Source organism: Heloderma suspectum, chromosome 4, assembly GCF_057233095.1.
Source record: "Heloderma suspectum isolate Gila_16-S chromosome 4, 16-S_ref, whole genome shotgun sequence".
NCBI lineage: Eukaryota > Metazoa > Chordata > Lepidosauria > Squamata > Helodermatidae > Heloderma > Heloderma suspectum.
Genome location: NC_139461.1, coordinates 170,498,545 through 170,519,508, shown reverse-complemented (window position 1 = coordinate 170,519,508; position 20,964 = coordinate 170,498,545). Strand labels below are relative to the sequence as shown.

Sequence of the window (20,964 nt, the reverse complement as noted above, 5' to 3'; positions counted from 1 at the left end):
GGGCAACAATATGCCTGTGGACACCTCTTTTTAGCATCTACCAGGATCCCTGCCTCGACTGATTTTTATTTTATTTAAGATTTTTAATTTTTTTTTTTAATTGGGAAACAGTAAAGTATTTCAAGCAGCCAGCTGTAATGTGAAGTTCTGCCCTCTAACCACATCTTTAGCTGGGTTCAAGAGTGGATTTGTATTTTGGTGCTCAGACCCCAGTTCTGCTTGTACTTAGGCTCTTGGGCAAATTATTTAACTTCTAGTTTCACCAGTTTGCCTTTTGGAAAATGAGTGTTTTGTGCCCAGCCATGCCCTGCATGTCAGCCATCTTATGAATGGATAAGCCCCATGCTAGCCATTTTGTGAGAGTATCCACAACATCCTCTCAAAATTGCAAATATACTCACTGACCCAGAAATGTTAGAGATCCCTGTCTTAACTCATTAAACTATACTACACATATTTCATGAAAATAAATAATTCTCAGCAGTTCTTATAATTGCACAATGCATTTGCAATGATCTAGGTGCTAGGAAACAGGAACTGTATATTACTAATGCAGACACAGATGTTACCCGTCTTTAAAAATATATTCAGAATATTAAGGACACATGGATGTTGTATACCTAATAGTACTCCCAATGTCTAAAGCACCGCTGTGTAATCCAACATTCAAATGTTCATAACCTACAGTTATGTATAGGTAGCAACTAGTACATTCAATTTACTAATTCTCATTTATTGTTGGGTATTCTGGAAAACATTCCAACATAGTTCTTAGATTGCCAAAAAGACTGAAGTGGAAAAGCCAAATGATCAAATGCCATTTGTAGCTACCAGGACATGAATTGTTTAAATTAAATATGTAAGTTAACTTGCACACACATCAACTTCCATTGTACAGTGATTTCTCAAGTGAAACCCAGCTTGGAAACCACTGTTTTGTTATACAAGCTACAGAAAACATTGTGTGTAAAGGACATTCTACAAGTAGTATAGGAACTTGTTTCTAACAGAATATTGCAACAGATATTGAAATTATAGGAGAGATTTTCCCTGAAAATGAACGTTTGCTTGTTATAAAGACAGTTTCTTAAATAATTCAGATACGTCAAACCACACCCAAGTGTGCCATGAATGCTGAAGATGTGAATAATGAAGTTCACATAGAGTTGCAACGGTTTTACTTGTCATATTTCCTAGAAGCCTGGCATTTACACAATTTAAAACAACCGGAAAACAGTGAATCCTAAGCATTAACTGGTAATTTGACTGCTGCAGTGATTGCCTTCTTCCTTATCCAAATGATAGGCCCAAAGAGTCTCTTAACAACTGCTCTGTCTGCTATACAATTATATCATACTGAATGTGGTACTTGGGACTGCCAACCTCTGATTGAGAAGTGGTTCCTTCACATTTACTTTCTCCATGTTAAGGAAACACATGTCCATGGTTGCCTTTTCCTTCCACTGCAGTGCAGCAGACAACAAGGCGCTGGGCCGGAAAGAGGTCTGGGGATCACAGTCTATTAATCTGAAGTTCTGAAGGCTGAATGGTTACAGGTTACTGAAAAGGCCAAAATGTATCTGAGCTACATTTTTTAACTTGGGTGTTCTTCCCTCATTAAACCTTATTTCCAGCAATCAGGAGAAGCAGCAAAGTATTTCAAGTAGCCAGATGAATGCCGATTTTGTTTTTGCATTATTTTGACAGAGCCACACAACATTTTTTCAGGGTTTAACTAGGTTTTTTTTTAAAGCTAGGTGGTCTGCAGCCACTGCCTAGTACATGTAAGATCTGCAAAAGAGCACTGTGTGAAGTAATTCTCACCTGGCCCAACACTGGGAACCTCAAGTTTTTACTCAAATCTCTTATTTTAGAATATATTACTATTAACACTGACTGCAAGAAACCCATGATTAATAACTATGTGATTAATAGATATTGCACAAATTTCTAAAATTATCTTTACAAGCACGCAAAACTGTAGTGTATATATTTTGTTTTACGGCAGCAGCCCAAGACTAATTACTTTAAAAATCAGGATTTTTGGAATATCTTTTCAACAAGGCAACTCACTTCTTCAAATCAAATGAAAAGGCCATGCAATAGGATTTTTCCACCCATTTCCAGAAATCTTCTCACCAGCAGTGTGAGCACCTCTGCCCATCCCGCAAGACCAGCACAAAATTCCCAGTGCAACTGGGAGAAACGTACAAACATACTTCTCTGTTGAACATCTGAGAGATGTAAAGAGGGGTGGTTTCTCCTGCTTGTACTGGGGCTTTTACAGGAGGCGCCAGCACCACCACATTGCTTTTGGTGCTCCTGCCAAAGTCTAGCAAGAGTGGAAGAAACCTCATCAAGAGAAGTGGTCAGTGGCTATCACAGATCTTGGCTCTCTAGTGAGGCAAGCCAAAAGTTGGGGACCCTGTACCCTCTGGGGTGGGACAACGGCAGCCGCCAGAAGGGAAAAAAACAGCATACAAACACACATCTTGCATGTACAGAAGAATTTTGCACGTTCCCATGGTCCTCTTTGGATCCTGGACAATGGAAGGAAAATGAAAGTAGCCAGGCTTCTACAAAAAACATGTAGTAGGCTACTGTGTGTAAGACCTAGAAGGTTTGTATGTAGTTCTTTTATTTAAAAAGATTTACCCTTGGAAAAGAGCATGCACATAAAACATAAAATCCTACATTAAAATACAGTATTGTAGATTTGGAATGTATGGTGTGTGTGTCCCCCCGCCCCCCGTGATTTTTCTCCCTCAGGGTAGTAACTTGATTATGAAGTGTGCTGTCTCACTGTTTTATGAACAAAATAAAAGGATGATAAAGTAATTCATGAAGCAATTTTTGCCATGTTCTAAATCACTGTTTTATTTTTCTGTCCTACAGAACATGATCTATGAATTGCCAATTCCTATAGTTTATTACAGGAACAAATCTTAATGGTTTTCTTATTCAAAGCTGTAATATAGAGCTATCAATTTTCTTCCTAGGAATTGCCAAACTAGAGCTCTCTACAGTCTCCTCACTCTAAGAAATCTCAACATTTTAGCATAGACATGTCAACATTTTTGTACAGCAATCACCACTTTCAGTTAAACAAACAGTATCTGAAGGGATGTAATGTATGAAATCACATCCCCCTCAAAAAACATCAATAAAACTGTTTTTCTTGCTGTAACTTGTTAAATTGTGCTCTGCCTGCCTGCCATATCTAAAGCTTTATTTGGAATTACATTGTAAAACTTCTTTTTGGAAGTTGCTGCACACTGAGTCAACACCCAGCTTCAATTTACTTTTGTAAATTAACACGGGCCATTACCTATTTTTCCTTGAGTATAACTTCTACAGTATAACTAGCTCTCTACAGTTCCCTTCTATATGCACAAATAATATGGTGATAAAATTCTCAATAAGCTTCTGCATGTTACTTCGTTACCATAGCTTTGTAACAGCTTCTCATGTCATATTGAGGTAACTGCCAATAAATTTAGAGAGCCATTCAAACCACTCCTCTTGTTCTGTTCTACATAACTAACTAATTAGCAGGAAGGCACGCATATGGTAACCATGGATATAATTCTGATTATCAGAATTGCGGCATAGCCTCCAGCAAGGAGAAACCATGGTATTTAGAATGATTCTTTTTAAAAGAGAAGCAGCATTTTTCCTATTGAGCAGCATTAACACGTTACCAGATAGGGGACTATGCTTAGTCTTGAACGTTGCTTCTTATTAACTGACATAGCAGAGATGTTAAAATCTTCTGTTTATCCCCCTCATTACTTTTAGTTCTTGCTTCCATGTGTGCCTGCCTTGTCTGCTGCCTTCAGCCCTACCCCTATGCCATATCAGAAGGGTCTCTCATTCTTTCCTGATTCTCAGTTGTCTCCTTCCCAATTGCCTTTCCAGCAGAACAGACTTGCAGATTTAGGTAAAAAGCTGCCTCCATTGTTGGCCTCTACCCACTTCTTTAACAAAGGGGAAAAACTCAAGCTCCTAGCCAGGAACTAGCCTCAGTTGCTCTGTCATCCCTTCTGGCTGATAATTAATTAATTAATATTATTAAAGATTAGCTTGTGAAGAATTGAGTTGCTACAAGGAAGGGGAGATGGCAGCAACAAATGGAGGAACAAATTAAAGGTTGGGAGAAGTATTTTTTTTTAAAGAGCTGCTGGACGGGAAATGGGAAAAACTAGGACTGGATTTTTTTTCTTGAGGGAGACTATTGCCTAGCTATATACAGTATACTAGCAAGGGATATGGAAGAAGTGCTGAATTTCTAAAAAGAGAGGTGCAGGAACTCAGGCCTGTGTGGGAGCCATGACAGCTGCTCTGTAGGCCCTTCACCATAGTGCAGTGTAGGGAGGGGACAGGTTGCAGTTGTTCGGTGGAAAGGGAATCGCACTCTGCATATGCTCAGAGGCACTTAAGATATTCCAATAGAAATAATGGTTGCCCACCAAACTCAGGCATTATTGGTGGACCCCTGCTTATAAAGAATTAAAGAACAACACACTGTAGCCAAGTAACCACCTTCAGTGAATAGTAATTGTTAATCAACATACAATCGTTAAAGGGTAAGAAGTGTCACATCTTGAAAGAAGTAGTCAAGCTACCGACATTTTAAAATTTGAATTTCCTATCAACTTAATTTCAAGAGAAGTTCACGACACAATCAATATCACATACTGCAATACACAATTCTCGTGAATATCCAAAAGGAGACATAAAAGGCATCTTCCTTGTCACCAACAAAATCTTGCAGCCAAGTAGCCAAATAACACACTCGTTCTTAAACACTACCGTATATCCAGCAAAGAGTATTACAAAAAAAGTAGCTGTCATGTACAAACTGCCAATGTAGATACACGAGCCTCAATTTCTTGTTGTTGTTGTTCAGTCGTTCAGTCGTGCCCGACTCTTCGTGACCCCATGGACCATAGCATGCCAGGCCTTCCTGTCCTGCGCTCTCTCCCGGGGTGTGCTCAAGTTCATATTCATAGCATCAGTGATGCTAACATGCACTCCCTACCCATAGTCCCTTCCCTCCCACCTTAACTGTAGTTAATGCAAGCAAAGTCCCCCAGTTAACCAGCATTTGAAGTTCCTCAATAAGCCTCTGCTTAAGAGGAAACCTAGTCAGGGTTAACCATGATTAAGGCTGGTGTCGACACTTCCTTAAGCACAGTTGAAGAGATTGGCCCCATTACATTTTCACCAGCCCAGAAAGTTTAATGTGTATGTCCATGTTATGAAGATGTTTAACATAGCCAGGAATAAACAATGGTTAATGAATATTCTATCATCACTACAACAGAAATGTCACATAGTTGATACTTATGTGGAGTTGCTTTTAATTAAAATAAATGTGAATACTACTGGGAGCCATCTTCAAAAGAACAGGGTAGTTTGCTTACACCATCAAACCTTAAAATCAAATGTCCTTTTTACAAGTTAAATTTATTATAAATGCAGCATCTAATCTTCTGTCTGAAACTGACAGAAGTTTAACACTGGACATTAACAGAGGTTTAACATCACTGAGTGTGTTTGGTTCTTTGAAGGCTGCTAAACTTCACAGCTGTCAAATCATTGACCACTTATGTGATTTAGCCTCTCATAACTCACAACATGGTTTTCAAACCAAGGTCATACCTTGGTTTGTATCTGTACAATTTGCATCTGTGTGAAAGCTTCACCACATACCTAGAATACCTGTACATCAATAAGGGTAAAGCCGACTTTTTGAGCATAAATTGCTGATGCACGCTGGCTATTAGACACAAAGAACGCTTATTAACATAACCAGCCGTGACATACTTATTTAAACCAGGCTGAAGGTCAACCCCATTTGAAACAATCCTAAGAAACAGCTGTGTGAATCTGGCCCAATGGAAGGTGGAACTAGAATATCAAACAAATAGACACTAATTCTGAAGATATCCTCCTTAAAGAGAAACAAGTTTCACAAGATATTCTCCTTAAAGAGAAACAAGTTTTGACAAAACAGTTTTTGGAGGGTTTATGAGAAAATATTTGTCTTGTTCACAGGCACTGTACAGGTATTAATATTTTTATGATGTAGCTTAAAAAGTTAAAATGTTTATCTTACCTAAATAAGGAATACAAGGAGTCATCTTCAAGCTGCTAATATAGTCTCTAAGTCTTTTATAATTGTCTTCTTTACTCATTACATACTCCAACTTGTCAAAAGTAGTTTTGTCCTTTCGGCTCAATAACTTTTTTGTGGGGGGGGAAAGAACCAAAAATCATTATTGTGAAAGCTATGCCTTTGTTCTCCAACAATTTAACAATTATTTTGAACTACGTAAGAAATAATGAAAAGTTATGATTGACTGATGTGAAAATTAGGTAATGATTCTATCAGAAGACTAGCACACTGTTTGAAATCATGTTAATCGTGAAAAAATTGAAGCATGCCTTACTATCAATTTTCTATGTTCTCAGCGCCTCACAGAGCACATTCCTTGATTTCAGGATGGTGCTCCCCTGTGGAGCATACAGTCAGAGCCACTTGTTGCTTTTCAGGGGGAGGAGCCATGCTGTCTCATAGGCCAGACTGGAAGAGCAAGCAACCCCTCCAGCCAAGGATGTGGGATAGCTGTGAAGCTCTGTGTTCTCTGTCTTCCCTCAACTGGTAAAGGTGTTGTAGAATGCAGGAGACAACACAGCTGTGGTTTAGCCAGTCATTGGGGTCAGCTATCCCTCTGGCTTGTACACAGGCCCCAGAGGAAATAAAGTTCCACTGTCGGGGGTAGGCAACATGGTGTCTGTGGGCATCAGGGCATTCCTGGACACTTTCTCAGTGCCTGCCAAGACGCCCTGCTCCTCTGACTTTCAATTTTGAAAAAATTAACAAATTTTCTTACCAGCAGCTGGGATTGCTTCCAAGCTAAGTGAAGGCAATCAGCTGCTGCCATCTTCATTTCCCACAAATGCCTCTGGGCCACACATGGGGCTCAGAGAGGTTCTTAGGAAATGAAAGTGGCAGGCAGCTGCAGGCCAATGCTTTCCCCTGCAGCACACCCCACCACCAAGAAAAAGGGCGAAAAGAAACTGCTGTCACTTCTGTCTGGTAAGCTGGGGCAGCTAAAGAAATCTCTGCCTTGTACTCAGTCTTTTGGGCAGGTTCCCAATCCTTCGCGACTAGCCACCCCTTCAATCCCTAAAAAACCTCAGTCCTTTGCTAAGACATGTGGGAGGGGATATGGGGAGCAGGGGAAAAGTCTGTGAAAACAAACAACAACAACAACAAAAATCTAACTGAGAAGCAGCTAGAGCTCATCTCCCAGGAGCACCAGCTCAGCTTGACCGTTTGGCTCACAAGGCAGAGCTGGTTGGGAGGACTGAAAGACAACAAGTGGCTCTGCCTATATGCTCCAGAGGAAGGCACCAAACAAATGTCAAGAACTGCCCTCTCTGAGACTCCAGAGAACTCAAGGCCACACTACACTTTACATTAAATCTGTAGTTTGATTATGCAAAACTTCTTTTCATTTTAAATAGCTGTCTCAGGGGATGGGGGCAAAGGAGCATTTCTGCATCCACTATTTATTTTAAAGATAATCTATCCAGTTTTTCTGCCTCAATATGAGGCTCTCAAGGCAAAACGCAATCCAAAATATAAGTTAGTAAAATAAATTCAAAGCAATGAACAACCAACAGATAATATAACTCAAATAACAGCAAAGAAAAGAGAAAAGAGGTCAGGAGAAAAAAGATCTGTGAGTTGGATCTAGATTAGCCATTTTGTGAATGGAAATCACCAGGATCCAGCAAAGGCTCCCCACTGGAAGACGGTGGCAGGGAAGATCTTTAACAATTCCCCCTAAGGTCCTCCATGCCACCTCTCATGCTGCTCTAAAGGGTCCCCCAACCCTCCTGAACAGCTTTTCCCAACTCTCCCCTTCAATTTCCTTTAAACTAAATCCTTCTTTTTTAAAATCCTTCTTCTGAAATTAAATGCAATTGTGTTAGACTTTCGGAATAAGTTTTGACATAATATATATTTGATACTGGTACTACTGTTCTGGCACCAAAATAGCATGCCAGTGCACATACAAATGTACAGAGGGCTGTGCAACAGACAATACTACCCTTGGATATTGGGCCTATTTTCTAGGCTCTAGACAGTGTAGTTTTCTACCAAAATCCTGTTTTATTCTTCTTCTAACTGCCCTACTATAATTAGTCATATAAAAAGCTTAGAAGCCATGATCCATGAACCCAAACTTTGCTAAATAATCAGGATATTTTCTAAAGGAACAATACTATTATTGCACTATCTAACAGAAAAATCCTCATTTCCTGCACAGTATTGCGTTGGACTAGATGACCTCTGAGGCACCTTCCAACTCTATGATTCTATGTATCAATGGAACAAAAAGCTACTATGTGGTTTAACTAGTCTAGTTAAAGAGTATTACAGTTTCAAAGCAAGCTGAAAGCATAAACTGCAGTACCAAGTATATACTGAGTAGACTCTGTGTGGGTAAGACACACACATACACACACACACTCAAAATTAATTTCATGTCATACATAGTTACTGAAAGTCAGTTATAGTTCTCGCCCAGGACTATAAATGAATCATATTTACAGGAGCATGACAAATTATAAAATGGTTGAATGACCATCAACAGAGGTAGCACTGAATAACTCACTAGGAGTCTTATTTAATAGAGGACCAAGATAGGCAGACATGAAGAAAAAACATTTAGAATATATATTTTCTGTGAAAGTAAAACATCTGTTCTTTCAAATCAAACATTTAGGCATGAGTGAGTATGAACAGTCACCAATAAGGATATATTCTCCGAAAACTCTAGCGATTTAGGTAAGACTACAAACCATAATGCCCAATCTTTACACACGTATATATTTCATAAAGATATTTGGATTAAAAAAAAGACTACCAGAGGGATAGTTGTGCTGCTGTGTTACAGCAAATGCAACCGGAGCTTTTTGACATCTAAAAAACCAGCACATTTATTATGACAAACCTTGGTAGTCTGCATCAGCATCTGACGAACTGACTCTAGCAGCCTATGGAAGCTTACACCATAAAAAAACCTGTTAATTCTTTGGATGTCACAAAGCTCTGTTATAACAAACTATGGGCAACAGGCAAAACCATGACAAAAACATCAACAGAAAATATCTATCTATCTATCTATCTATCTATCTATCTATCTATCTATCTATCTATCTATCTATCACTGCTGCTATGTCAGTTAGGGTGCAATCCTATGGAGATAGTCAGCAGTCTCTGAAGTTAGAGGCTGCCGAGTAGCCAATGCAGGGCAGCCAGAGTATGGAGGCAATCTACACCTCCATGCTCCAGCTGCTCTGCATTTTTGCTAGACAGGCAATTTTGCCCATCTAGCCACGGTGTTTCCAAGCAGGAGGGAAGACGGCTGGGGCGGGCATAAGAAGCTATGTAACACAGCTTGCCCAGTCTCCTCCCCTCCCCCAGGCTGCTCCTTTTCCCCTGTATCCGGGCTGTGAGGGGGGAGAGGGGCGGCGGGTTCTGGGCTCTGAGATCAGAGCCCTGTTTCCCAGAAACATCAAAGTTTTTGGGCCCAATTAACCAAACATACCACCAAACCATCCCTTGACCCAGCCAGTTTCAATTTCAAGCCTTTGTGGCTGTTCTTGGTGTCTCCGCTAGCCTGGTCAGAAGTAAACAACTCTGGACAGGGCATGATATTATAGTGTGCAGCTTTTCTGTACAGAGAGACCATTGGTGGTGAGAAATGCAAGCAAGGTCTCGCAACATGTTTGGACATCTTAGCCACTGCTGATACCTTTGCCACTATTTTCAAGATTCGTAATTTAAAAAAGGAAAGCAATCAGTTATTGCTCTGTATAGTTCACTCACCGCCCATGTTTTAGTCAACCTGAAGATGGGGGCACTTTGTAATCCAGACACCACAGCCATAAGAGCATGTAGATTATTTAGCTCATAGAGTTTCTGAGAAGAACAAAATACAGCAGTTCATTATCTATTAATGTTATTACAACTTCAATTATCAACTATTTTATACAAGACAAGGAACATTATGAACAAAAAACTGACACTATCAGAAAGCAACTGATCATTAAAAGATTAAAGCACCCCAGATTATTACAAGTTTTAAGTGAAGAGCAAAGCTTTGTGGCTATGTTGTTCTATACAACCTATCTTTGTTTCAGTCCAGATACCTGCCTACAGACAGGGCAGAAGCTGAATTTCATGCCTATTCCTATTCCCACCTGCACAGAGCCCACTGAAAATGCTTCCTTGAGGGTTGGGGGACCCTACTGAGTGGAGTGGTGGTCTGTGATGCATGAGGCTGACTGGGAAAGGGAAGATTGTGGAAAATTGAGCAAAGGCACCTTCTCTGAGTGTAGCAGAAGGAGTTTCTGTGGGCAAATATCTAGATCCAATTCTTTGTGTGTGAACTTGGTCTGGATCAGACTTAACACTGACCAATATCTTAACCATGGTTAAAAGATCAGGAGCACACTCTTTCCTTCACTCCTTTTAATGTTAAACATGGATAGTTTAACATCTGCATTAAGGTTAACAATGGCCAATCCTGAATTGGGAAGGTGGGGAAGAATTTGAGCAGGAGAGAGCAGAATGAAGGATGAACATGTGTGCCGCAAAGCACCTTCCTTATCTAAAGTCTCCACCAAGCCCTCTTCTTTTCAACAGTTAATTCTCCATGTCTATGATGTCATTAGAATCCAAATTATAGCTCTCTGTTTGGAGAAGTTTGATAACAGAAACACATTACCCATAAGCAAGAAAATCTAAAAAAGAAATGTTGCAATTTGAAAGTAACTTAAAGCCTTCCAGTAATCTACATTTTTCAGTGTATCATTCAAAAAACGAAGTCCAGAGAAAGTTGTACACTTCTCAGTCCTAAACATATTTCTATAGAAGTCAGTCCAATTTCAGTGGGATTTAATTCCAAGTAATTCCAGGTCTCACTGGAATCAAATACACTGTTAGTTTCAATGGAACATAAGCACAAATGTCTCTGGATTGTATCTAAGGTAATTATTGTTGCCATTCCACTCCCTAAGCAAACTCATTAGCACTATCACCTTTTACTACTTTTTAATTACTCTTCCACAAAATAATCAGCAGTTGCTATCAATGAATATTGTTCCAATATTCCAAGTTGCATCTTGTATAAATGATACATCCAAACACGTCTTCATGTCAAAAGTAAATGGAGGCAAACATTTATCTAGTCTATTTCTGAACGTAGGTATGAAAATTTAATTTTGATGTGCGCTCAACAAGATTTTCTTACCTTAGCAGTTTTAATATAGTGGCTTAGAACTTCAGCTCTTATTTTTAATGTCTGTGCATGAAGAATCTCTCTAACAACCCAAAAACTTACCTAAAAACAAAAAGAATCTGTAGTAACACATATAAAAGGCCAGGAAAAAAATGATGATAGTACAGAAGTGTGGAGAATTTGCAATTATTAAGCGATATTTTCATATTATAAACGTCTTTGACATTCTAATTCAGTTTAGCAGCCATTTCCCCAAACACTTGCAAATTCATTCACTACTATGAGCATTTTAATAGTTTAAAAAATTCATTATATTTATAGGGTATATATTCAACAGAATGGCATGCACTGTAAACCTATTTCAAAGATAAAAGTGCATAATACAGAGTACTAATAATTAAAAGTATTAATAGATCTGAATTCATATATAGTACCATCATACATTATCTATCTATCTATCTATCTATCTATCTATCTATCTATCTATCTATCAACTTCAAACATCCATAAATACATATTTCAATAACAATAAATACTATATCCATTTAGAAGCATCAAGCCACTCCAAGTACAGCATAAGGTTGAGTAACATCCTGTACTCTTGGATTCCAGTTCATTATAAAGAAGCTCCACTTCTGAACAAATCTATCATCAATTTGTCTACTTTATCTTACTTTAAATATATTAGTTAGTTTAATCATGCATAGACCACATCACACACTCTTAACAACCAATATTTTACTGACAGCGGGCCTGGTTTTTCCCCATTAAAACTAATAGCCAATTTTGCAAGCTGTAACTACTTGTCTGTCCTCCAGTAGCACAACAGACCATACAGAACCAAGTGATCCAGTAATGAATTATATCCTGTTATTTCTTCTATTACATAGAGGATCAACTTCCAGTATTCTACAATCTTAGGACACTGCAGTAAATATAGTTCAAATCTGCCTGTCTGTCTGCCTATACTGCACTGCATCGCCACCATACATAACTAATGCCTGGGTAAATATTACTTAACAGAGCAATCCTATTCCTGGGAGGGTATCTCAGAGGCTATATGGCAGATTCCTCCCCTCAAGCCCACAGTCAGATCTCCCCTCCCAAGGAGATCTGAGCAGGGAATTATCCGCCTCTCCACCACTGAGAAAAACTCTACAGCAGCTCCTCTTCTGAGGTTACACCTGTTGCAACCATGGATGAGGATAGGAAGGGTGGAAATACAGCATGCTGATAGGTGAGGAGGGGATCTACTGGATTCAAAAGCCTCTCTGTTCCTGTCCTTACCAACTGCCATGTTAGCAAGCTAGGTGGGCTTAGAGGCCCTTCTACCTCTAAATTGTTTTTAAGCAGGAACAGGAGGTGAAAATACCTCCTTCATTCCTCCCACCCTGCCTGGCTCTTGCTAGATACCCATAGGATTGCTCTGTAAATGGAGTGAAGTATCAGCTAAATAATGTTTTTCTTAATTAAAACTCATAGAAAATGAGTTTTCTGTTCTTCCAAATCCATTTCCAAAACAACACATTCATCCAAATCCATTTCTCCTTTGATATTCCTTTTCCTATTTCTCTTTTCAATTTGTGATACATGGGTGGATTTAAATCCTTTCTCATGAACTTGACTCAGAATTCTCCTTGCCTTAATCATATACCTGATTGGGGGTAGGGGAGAACTCTGCCTTTTCACAAAGAAAATGGCATTCAAGGCAACTAACAATCATAAGAAGTAAAAGAAATTACAATAAAACAATAGTAAAACAAATACATTTAAAACACAGTTAAAAACACAGTAACAAGATAAAGCACCACCCAATACAACAGACCAGTTTACATGCCAAAGGCCTGCTTAAAATCATTGCTTCAAAATCACTACATTCCAGTAGATGGCCAAGCTTCCTAAATAAACCATGGAATACATTTAAAACCTGAAAAATATTGACATAACTAAGATCTTTGACCCATAGTTTCAGATAGTTTAAGTCCTTGCCTCTCCCTCTTGCCAAATTTTCCAGATTTCGACAAATTCATTATCAAGTCATAACTGAATATTACCGTTTTTAAAAACCCTCGTTTTCAATCACCAGATTATAATAAATTGCTGTTAAGGAGACATCTTGGGGTCAACTTGTTTTAAATTTGCTCCACACTGAATATAAAACTCTTTTACATGGTTTAAGTTTCAAACTCAGGAATTGCTTCTTACTACAATATCATAAAACATATTGAGAGATATATAAATATTTTGCTACTCCAATTTTAAAAACCAATTTGGAATACCAAACTTTTAGATCACTCAAAATGGTGGCATAATATCCCTTCATAAATGGAAAGGGCGATACTCGTTTATTTATATATACATACAGTAGTTCTCACTTGAAAAATAGTGAAGATGACTGGCAGAAAAAGTTAGACTGTGAAAAGCACATGAACAGCCTTTCTACGTGAGACTTTTATTTTGTGCTAGTGATTCCTCACTCACAGTAGTTTGTGGGTCCTTTATATGACATCATCATTCTCCAGAGCCTCTCCCATGAACTGCAGCCATTATTGCAGTTTTTTCTTTCCCCAGATGAGGAAAGTCTGGCATTTTTTCTCAATGGCATTATAGAAGCTTTGTGTCTTTGTGCAATTCTGCTATACCTAGTGGTTGTGTAATGGAACATATAGAACGACAGAGAAAGACACACACACACACCCCCCGGGACGAGGGCGACAAGTAAAGGAGCCAATCTTAATCCCGCAAAGAATCCAGAAGTAAAAGTAAAAGTAAACATGCTGGTTAAAAGCCTCACGTAGAAAAGCCTTTTTTCAGAACTGGAGCCACTTCAATCCCAGTTCAAACCATGGAACAACTCATGGACTATGAATTTTCTAGATATATTATTAAACTAGGTCTTTATTTTATATCAGCACTTAATAAAGGAGGAGAAACCTTAAATAACAGGTTAAATCTTGGGATAATACATTCAACCTTCCTTGTACATCTATCTACTCACGTGCCACCAAGTATTAGTCAAGAAACTCTTGTTGTGGCATATGCCTGGTTCAGCTGGCAACCACTGATCATCTGTCTACTGTGTATACAGCCAGTTTTCTCTTACAACCAGATACCATCTAGAGCCAGTTCAATACTTCACTCTGATATGGGTAATACAGAATTCTAGTTCTTTAAAAAAAAAATCAGACAAGATTTGTCTTTTTGTCTTTTACTATGAAGTATTAGCATAACAGTCCTAGATAAAAGAGCTTATGCATGCAGAAATTCAAACACATGGAACACCTAACATCATTCTTAAACAAGGCTTCTAAGCAGAGTCAAGTACATTTGCAAGTTCTTAATGATAATCAATACCAAGCTTACCAGCTTGATTCTACAGGCAACACGTTAAGGAAAGCTGATCCTAAAGGACAGCTTCCACTGTTGCGTGTTCTGAGTCTCCTTTATATACTTTTTGGATACTATAAAATATGTCTAAAATATTTTTTACTACAGTTTATATTTCATAAGAACATAAGAACTTAAGAAGAGCCATGCTGGATTAGAACACGGGTCCATCTAGTCCAACATTCTATTCACACAGTGGCGAGCCAACTGTCAACTGGGAACCCACAAGCAGGGCATGAGCACAACAGCACCCTCCCACCCATGTTCCCCAGCAACTGGTGTACAAAGGCTCACTGCCTCTGGTACTGGAGGTAGCACATAGCCATCAAGACTAGTAGCCATTGATAGACTTCTCCTCCAGGAATTTGTCTAACCCCCTTTTAAAGCCATCCAAATTGGTGGCCATCACTACATCCTGTGGTAGTGAATTTCATAGTTTCACTATGCACTGTGTGACAAAGTACTTCCTTTTATCTAAATCTCCCACCAATCAGCTTCATGGGATGACCCTGGGTTCTAGTATTATGAGAGAGGGAGAAAAATGTCTCCCTATCCACATTCTCCACACCATGCATAATTTTGTGCAACTCTATCATGTCTCCCTTTACTCTCCTTTTTTCCCAAGCTAAACAATCCCAGAAGTTGTAACCTTCTCTCATAGGGAAGATGAACCAGCCCCTTGATCATTCTAGTTGCCTTCTTCTGCACTTTTTCCAGCTCTACAGTATCTTTTTTTAGGTGTGGTGACCAGAACTGTACACAGTATTCCAAGTGTGGTCGCACCATAGATTTGTATAGGGGCAGTATGATGTTGGCAGTTTTATTCTCAGTCCCTTTTCTAATTATGCCTAACATGGAGTTTGCCTTTTTTTACAGCGGCTGCACATTGGGTTGACATCTTCATTGAGCTGTCCACCACAACCCCAAGATCTCTTTCTTGGTCGGTCACTGCTAGCTCAGATCCCATCAGGCTATACTTGAAGTTGGGATTCTTTGCCCCAACATGCATCACTTTACACTTACTTACATTGAACTGCATTTGCCATTTGGATGCCATTCTCCCAGTTTGGAGAGATCCTTTTGGAGCTCATCACAATCCTTTCTTGTTTTAAGCACCCTAAATAATTTGGTGTCATCCACAAACTTGGCCACTTCACTGCTCACTCCTAATTCCAGATCATTTATGAACAGGTTGAAAAGCATTGGTCCTAATACAGATCCTTGTGGGACCCCACTATTTACTTCCCTCCTCTGGGAGAATTTACCATTTATTCCTACCTTCTGCTTTCTGTTCTTTAACCAGTTACTGATCCATAAGAGAGGATCTGTCCTCTTATTCCATGACTGCTAAGTTTGCTCAGGAGCCTTTGGTGAGGTACTCTGTCAAAAGTCTTTTGGAAGTCCAAGTAAACAAGGTCTACAGGATCACCCCCTGTCTACATGTTTATTGACACTCTCAAAGAACTCTAAAAGGTTAGCGAAACAGGACTTACCTTTGTGGAAGCCATGCTGATTCTTTTTCAGCAGGGCTTGCCTTTCTATGTGCTTACTAATTTTATCTTTAATAATGCCTTCAACCAATTTACCTGGAACAGATGTCAAGCTAACTGGCCTGTAATTTCCCGGATCCCTTTTTGAAAATCAATGTTACATTGGCCATCTTCCAGTCCTCTGGTATAGAGGCTGATCTATGTTGCATATTTTGCATATTTTGGTTAGAAGATCAGTAATTTCATATTTGAGTTTTTATCCAAGAAATTCTTATCCAAGAATTTTAAAGATAACCTTTCTATTCTAAAACTTCGTATGTCTAAATAAGATTATCAAATTTTGAAGTTTCCTATCTAGATTAATGTGCATACCGACGTACTTATCTAATCATTTTAGTTTTCTTTGACATGTTACAGGTATGTTTTTGACACAAACATATTCACTTGACATTATCCTGTCTTGTGAGCCTCTTTTTCTTCCCTATTTAGTCTCCAGTGAGGCCTCTTGGTCACTTATCTGATGGCCCATCTGACCTAATAGCTTTACAGTACTCTACTAAGTGGAAGTCATAACCCTAAATTTAACATTGACACCTCCTTATCTGGATTCCTTTCTAAACAGTAAAAGGGTACTAATGATCTTTTTCTAATGGCCTGGTACAATTGTCTCTCATCTAGCAAACTTCAGAGATAAGACATTTTAATTACTCTTGGGTGAGAAGACCATACTGGGTGGTATTAGGCACTGGAATCTCATTTTTAATTCCAGAATTCTCTTGGAGGCATTTGATTATAGAATTTCCTAGTAGAGCAGCAGGGGTAAGATCATGCAAATATGAAAGATTTGCTTGATCTGCCACAATGTGTTTTGCATTTATTTGGAAAATCAACTGCACAACTGTGTTAAAATTTACAGCAACCAAAGAAATACTGCTGTCTGCAGAGGACAACAACTAAATATACTACAAAAAGTCCACAGGGCAGTGTCTTGTAAAGATCCCCTACTTTACAGAAAAAGCATAAAAAATGTTTGGCTGACAAAAACCTTTGAGGAACTGCAATGTTCCTTTTTACATAGCTCAAAAAAATTGAACAAGAACAATTAGCACCATGTGAATTGTAATTAGAAGCTCATTTTTAATTATGTTCAGGAATTAGTAATTTTGTTGTTGAACTCTGAAAAACTGTACTATGGGACTGTCCAGAGAACTGAAAATTTTGACATGTTTAAAATACATTTGCTGTAAACATGAATGTATGAAAGAGTTTTGAAGCAGAAGAATGCAACTGTTTTTCAGACACCAAAATTATTTACTATTAATGTTATCTGTCCTTGTGCAAGGGACATGTGGACATAAGTGAGTAAGGAATTCTGACTCTGGCAATTAATGCCCAGTTTGCTAGTAAATATAAAGGCAGGCAAGTATCTGCCAATTGCCTGGCTAATGCTGCAGAATTCTCACTGATCGGTTAATATAAATATTCCCAAAGAGTCACAACATTACAAGACTGATACATTACTTTGATCAGATGCACCATTTTGTTAAGATTTTACTGTGTTTTAGAAGGTGCTATATACTTTTAATAGTCCTATCTAATGGATCAGGACACTAAAATGTCATTTAAGATAAGGACACACCAACTGCTGCAGTAGCACATTAGTATAAATTGTGAAGATATGGTAGCAGTGCAAGGACTTTTGTGGTGGCACCACAGGCAGATACATGGGTGCAAATGTTTAAGACTGGGATGTTGCACTTCACAAGGGCAAGCATCTCCCAGTTAGCAGTGTGGGGGCAGTAAAGACAGGTTGCCACCTGTAACTGTAGTTCTTCGAGGGGGCATCTGTGCATTCAAACATATAGGCTCTGTGCCTGCGCGGAGCCTCGATTTGGGAAACTTCTAAAGCTGAGGAAATTTTGGCAGGAACCCTTCCCCCACCGTCCAGTGCTCATATTCCTAGCGGGTTCCCACCTCCTCCCTCAGTTCCTTGAGACCGACATTGCGGCCTCATAACCCAGAGAAGTGTACACTTCAGTACTCAACATTGAACTCGAGTGTGACATCGAAGTGGGGACGGTGGGCGGGTTGCGTGAATACACAGATGACCACTCGAAGAACTACAGTTACAGGTGGCAACCTGTCTTTCTTCTTTGTGGTGTCTGTGCATCACACATATTGGTGATTAACAAGCTTATTTACAAAGGCAGTGGGTCAGTGTCCTACTACAACATTGATGAAAGGATGGCACGACCAAAGGCACAGTTGACTCTCACCCGAATGTCCAGTTTGTAATGCTTGATAAAGGTGGGTGGTGTCAACCATGTAGCTGAACAACAGAGCTCAGGAATAGAAACCCCTCTGTCGAACACGACACACATCACTATAGCATGAGTGGAATGAGCTCTAATTGGGGCAGAAAATTTGAGTCCAGTAAACTCATACAAAAGCTTGACAGTCTGAATGATCCTGGAAGCAAGGCGTTCCGTGGACAGAGGTTGACCCTTCTGCTTACTGCCATAACAGACAAAAAGACAAGGCGACAGTTGGAATTGTTCAGTCCTTGCCTTGTAAAAGGCCAAGGCACGACGCACATCAAGTGTGTGCAAGGTCGATTCCAGAGGAGTAGATGGAGAGCCAAAGAAAGCCGGCAACACAACATCCTGATTTAAATGAAACTCCGAAACAACCTTAGGAAGAAAAACTGGATCAGGTCGAAGCACCACCTTATCTCGATGAAAGTGAAGATATGACTGGTCAACCCTGGGTGCACAGATCTCACTAGCACGACGTGCAGATGTTTTGGCAACCAGAAACATCACCTTCCAAGAAAGTAAGTGCACGTCCACAGTACCGAGAGGCTCAAATGGTTTAGTAGAAAGTGCTTTTAGCACGACCGACAGACTCCAGCTCAGTACTGTAGAGTGTAGTGGAGGCGCTAAATCCCTAATCCCCTTCAAGAACTTTTTTGCAGTTGAATGCGAAAAAACTGAAAAACCCTCAACTGGAAGGTGAAAGGCCGAAACAGCTGATAAGTAAACCCTAAGAGAGGAACGTTTGAGTCCTTTCTCAAAAAGTGAAACTAGGAAATGCAGGACATGATGCGATGAGCATCGTCTCAGATGGAAGGACTGCTGTTGAGCAAATGCCACAAAAGTAGCCCATTTCTTTGAATAGGAACGTTGTGTAGATGGTTTACACACAGCATCAAATATCCTCTCCACCTCATCGGGAATCACAGGATTGTCAATCACCTGATTCTCCAAGCTGTCATGTGAAGAGTGGACAGATTTGGGTGTCAAATCCGACCACACTCCCTGGTGAGGAGAGACGGAGCTAATGGTAGCTGCTGGTATCAACCTTGGGCCATCTGCATCAGAGGAGCAAACCAAGGCTAACGCGGCCACCACAGGGCTATCAGGACGCAAGCCGTACTGTCCTAAGGAATTTTTGCCAGGACCCAAGTCATAGAATAGTAGGGTTGGAAGGGGCCTATAAGACCATCAAGTCCAACCCCCTGCTCAATGCAGGAATCTAAGTCAAAGCATCCCTGACAGATGGCTGTCCAGCTTCATCTTGAATGCCTCCAGTGTGGGAGAGCCCACTACTTCCCTAGGTAACTGGTTCCATTGTCGTACTGCTCTAACAGTCAGGAAGTTTTTCCTGATGTTCAGCCGGAATCTGGCTTCCTGACACTTGAGCCCATTATTCCATGTCCTGCACTCTGGGATGATAGAGAAGAGATCCTGACCTTCCTCTGTGACAACCTTTCAAGTACTTGAAGAGCACTATCCTATCTCCCCTCAGTCTTCTCTTCTCAAGGCTAAACATGCCCAGTTCTTTCAGTCTCTCCTCATAGGGCTTTGTTTCCAGTCCCCTGATCATCTTTGTTGCCCTCCTCTGAACCTTCTCCAGTTTGTCTGCATCCTTCTTAAAGTGTGGCACCCAGAACTGGACACAGTACTCAAGATGAGGCCTAACTAGTTCTGAGTAGAGGAGAACTAGTACTTCACGCGATTTGGAAGCTATACTTCTATTAATGCAGCCCAAAATAACATTTGCCTTTTTTCCAGTCACATTGTTGGCTCATATTCAGCTTGTGATCTACCACAATTCCAAGATCCTTCTTGCTTGTAGTACTGGTGAGCCAAGTATTGCCCATCTTGTAACTGTGCACTTGGTTTCTTTTTCCTAGGTGCAGAACTTGGCATTTACCCCTATTAAATGTCATTCTGTTGTTTCCTGCCCAGTGCTCCAGCCTATCAAGATCACTTTGAATTCTGTTTCTGTCTTCCAGGGTATTAGCTATCCTGCTCAATTTTGTGTCATCTGCAAATTTGAACAGCATTCCCTGAACCTCCTCCTCCAAGTCATTAATAAAAATGTAGAACAGCACTGGGCCCAGGACTGAGCCCTGCGGTACCCCGCTCGTTACCTCTCCCCAGTTTGAGAAGATCCCACTGATAAGCACTCTTTGAGTCCGATTCTGTAGCCAACTGTGGATCCACTAGATCGTTGTTTCATCTAGCCCACTTTGAGCTAGTTTGCTCATCAGGATATCATGGGGCTCTTTGTCGAAAGCTTTGCTAAAGTCGAGGTACATTATGTACACAGCATTCCCACAGTCAAGGGAGGTGACCTGATAAAAAAATGAGATCAGATTCGGCTGGCAGGATTTGTTCTTGACAAATCCATGTTGGCTTTGAGTACTCACTGCATTGTTTCCAAGGTGCTTACAGATGGATTGCTTTATAATCTGCTCC

The 20,964-nt window shown here is 39.9% G+C and overlaps 2 protein-coding genes across 5 annotated transcripts in view; both read right to left on the bottom strand.

Moving 5' to 3' along the window:
* Nucleotides 1-20,964, bottom strand: part of RALGPS2 (Ral GEF with PH domain and SH3 binding motif 2) — a 176,953-nt gene that overhangs the window by 78,644 nt on the left and 77,345 nt on the right. For 3 of the 4 annotated variants that reach the window (XM_084851235.1, XM_084851234.1, XM_084851236.1), the window contains 3 exons: nt 11,337-11,426; nt 9,911-10,003; nt 6,122-6,248 (listed from right to left, as the gene is read on the bottom strand). In XM_084851235.1, the coding sequence (XP_084707361.1) occupies nt 6,122-6,248; nt 9,911-10,003; nt 11,337-11,426 (310 nt within the window). The remainder of the gene's footprint in view (nt 1-6,121; nt 6,249-9,910; nt 10,004-11,336; nt 11,427-20,964) is intronic. The other variant, XM_084851237.1, reaches the window with a different exon arrangement.
* Nucleotides 11,450-19,704, bottom strand: LOC146347738 (uncharacterized; the record flags this gene model as incomplete). The annotated part of the gene is made up of 1 exon (XM_084848269.1): nt 11,450-19,704. A coding segment is annotated over one exon (1,278 nt), but the record flags the coding sequence as incomplete, so codon positions are not given.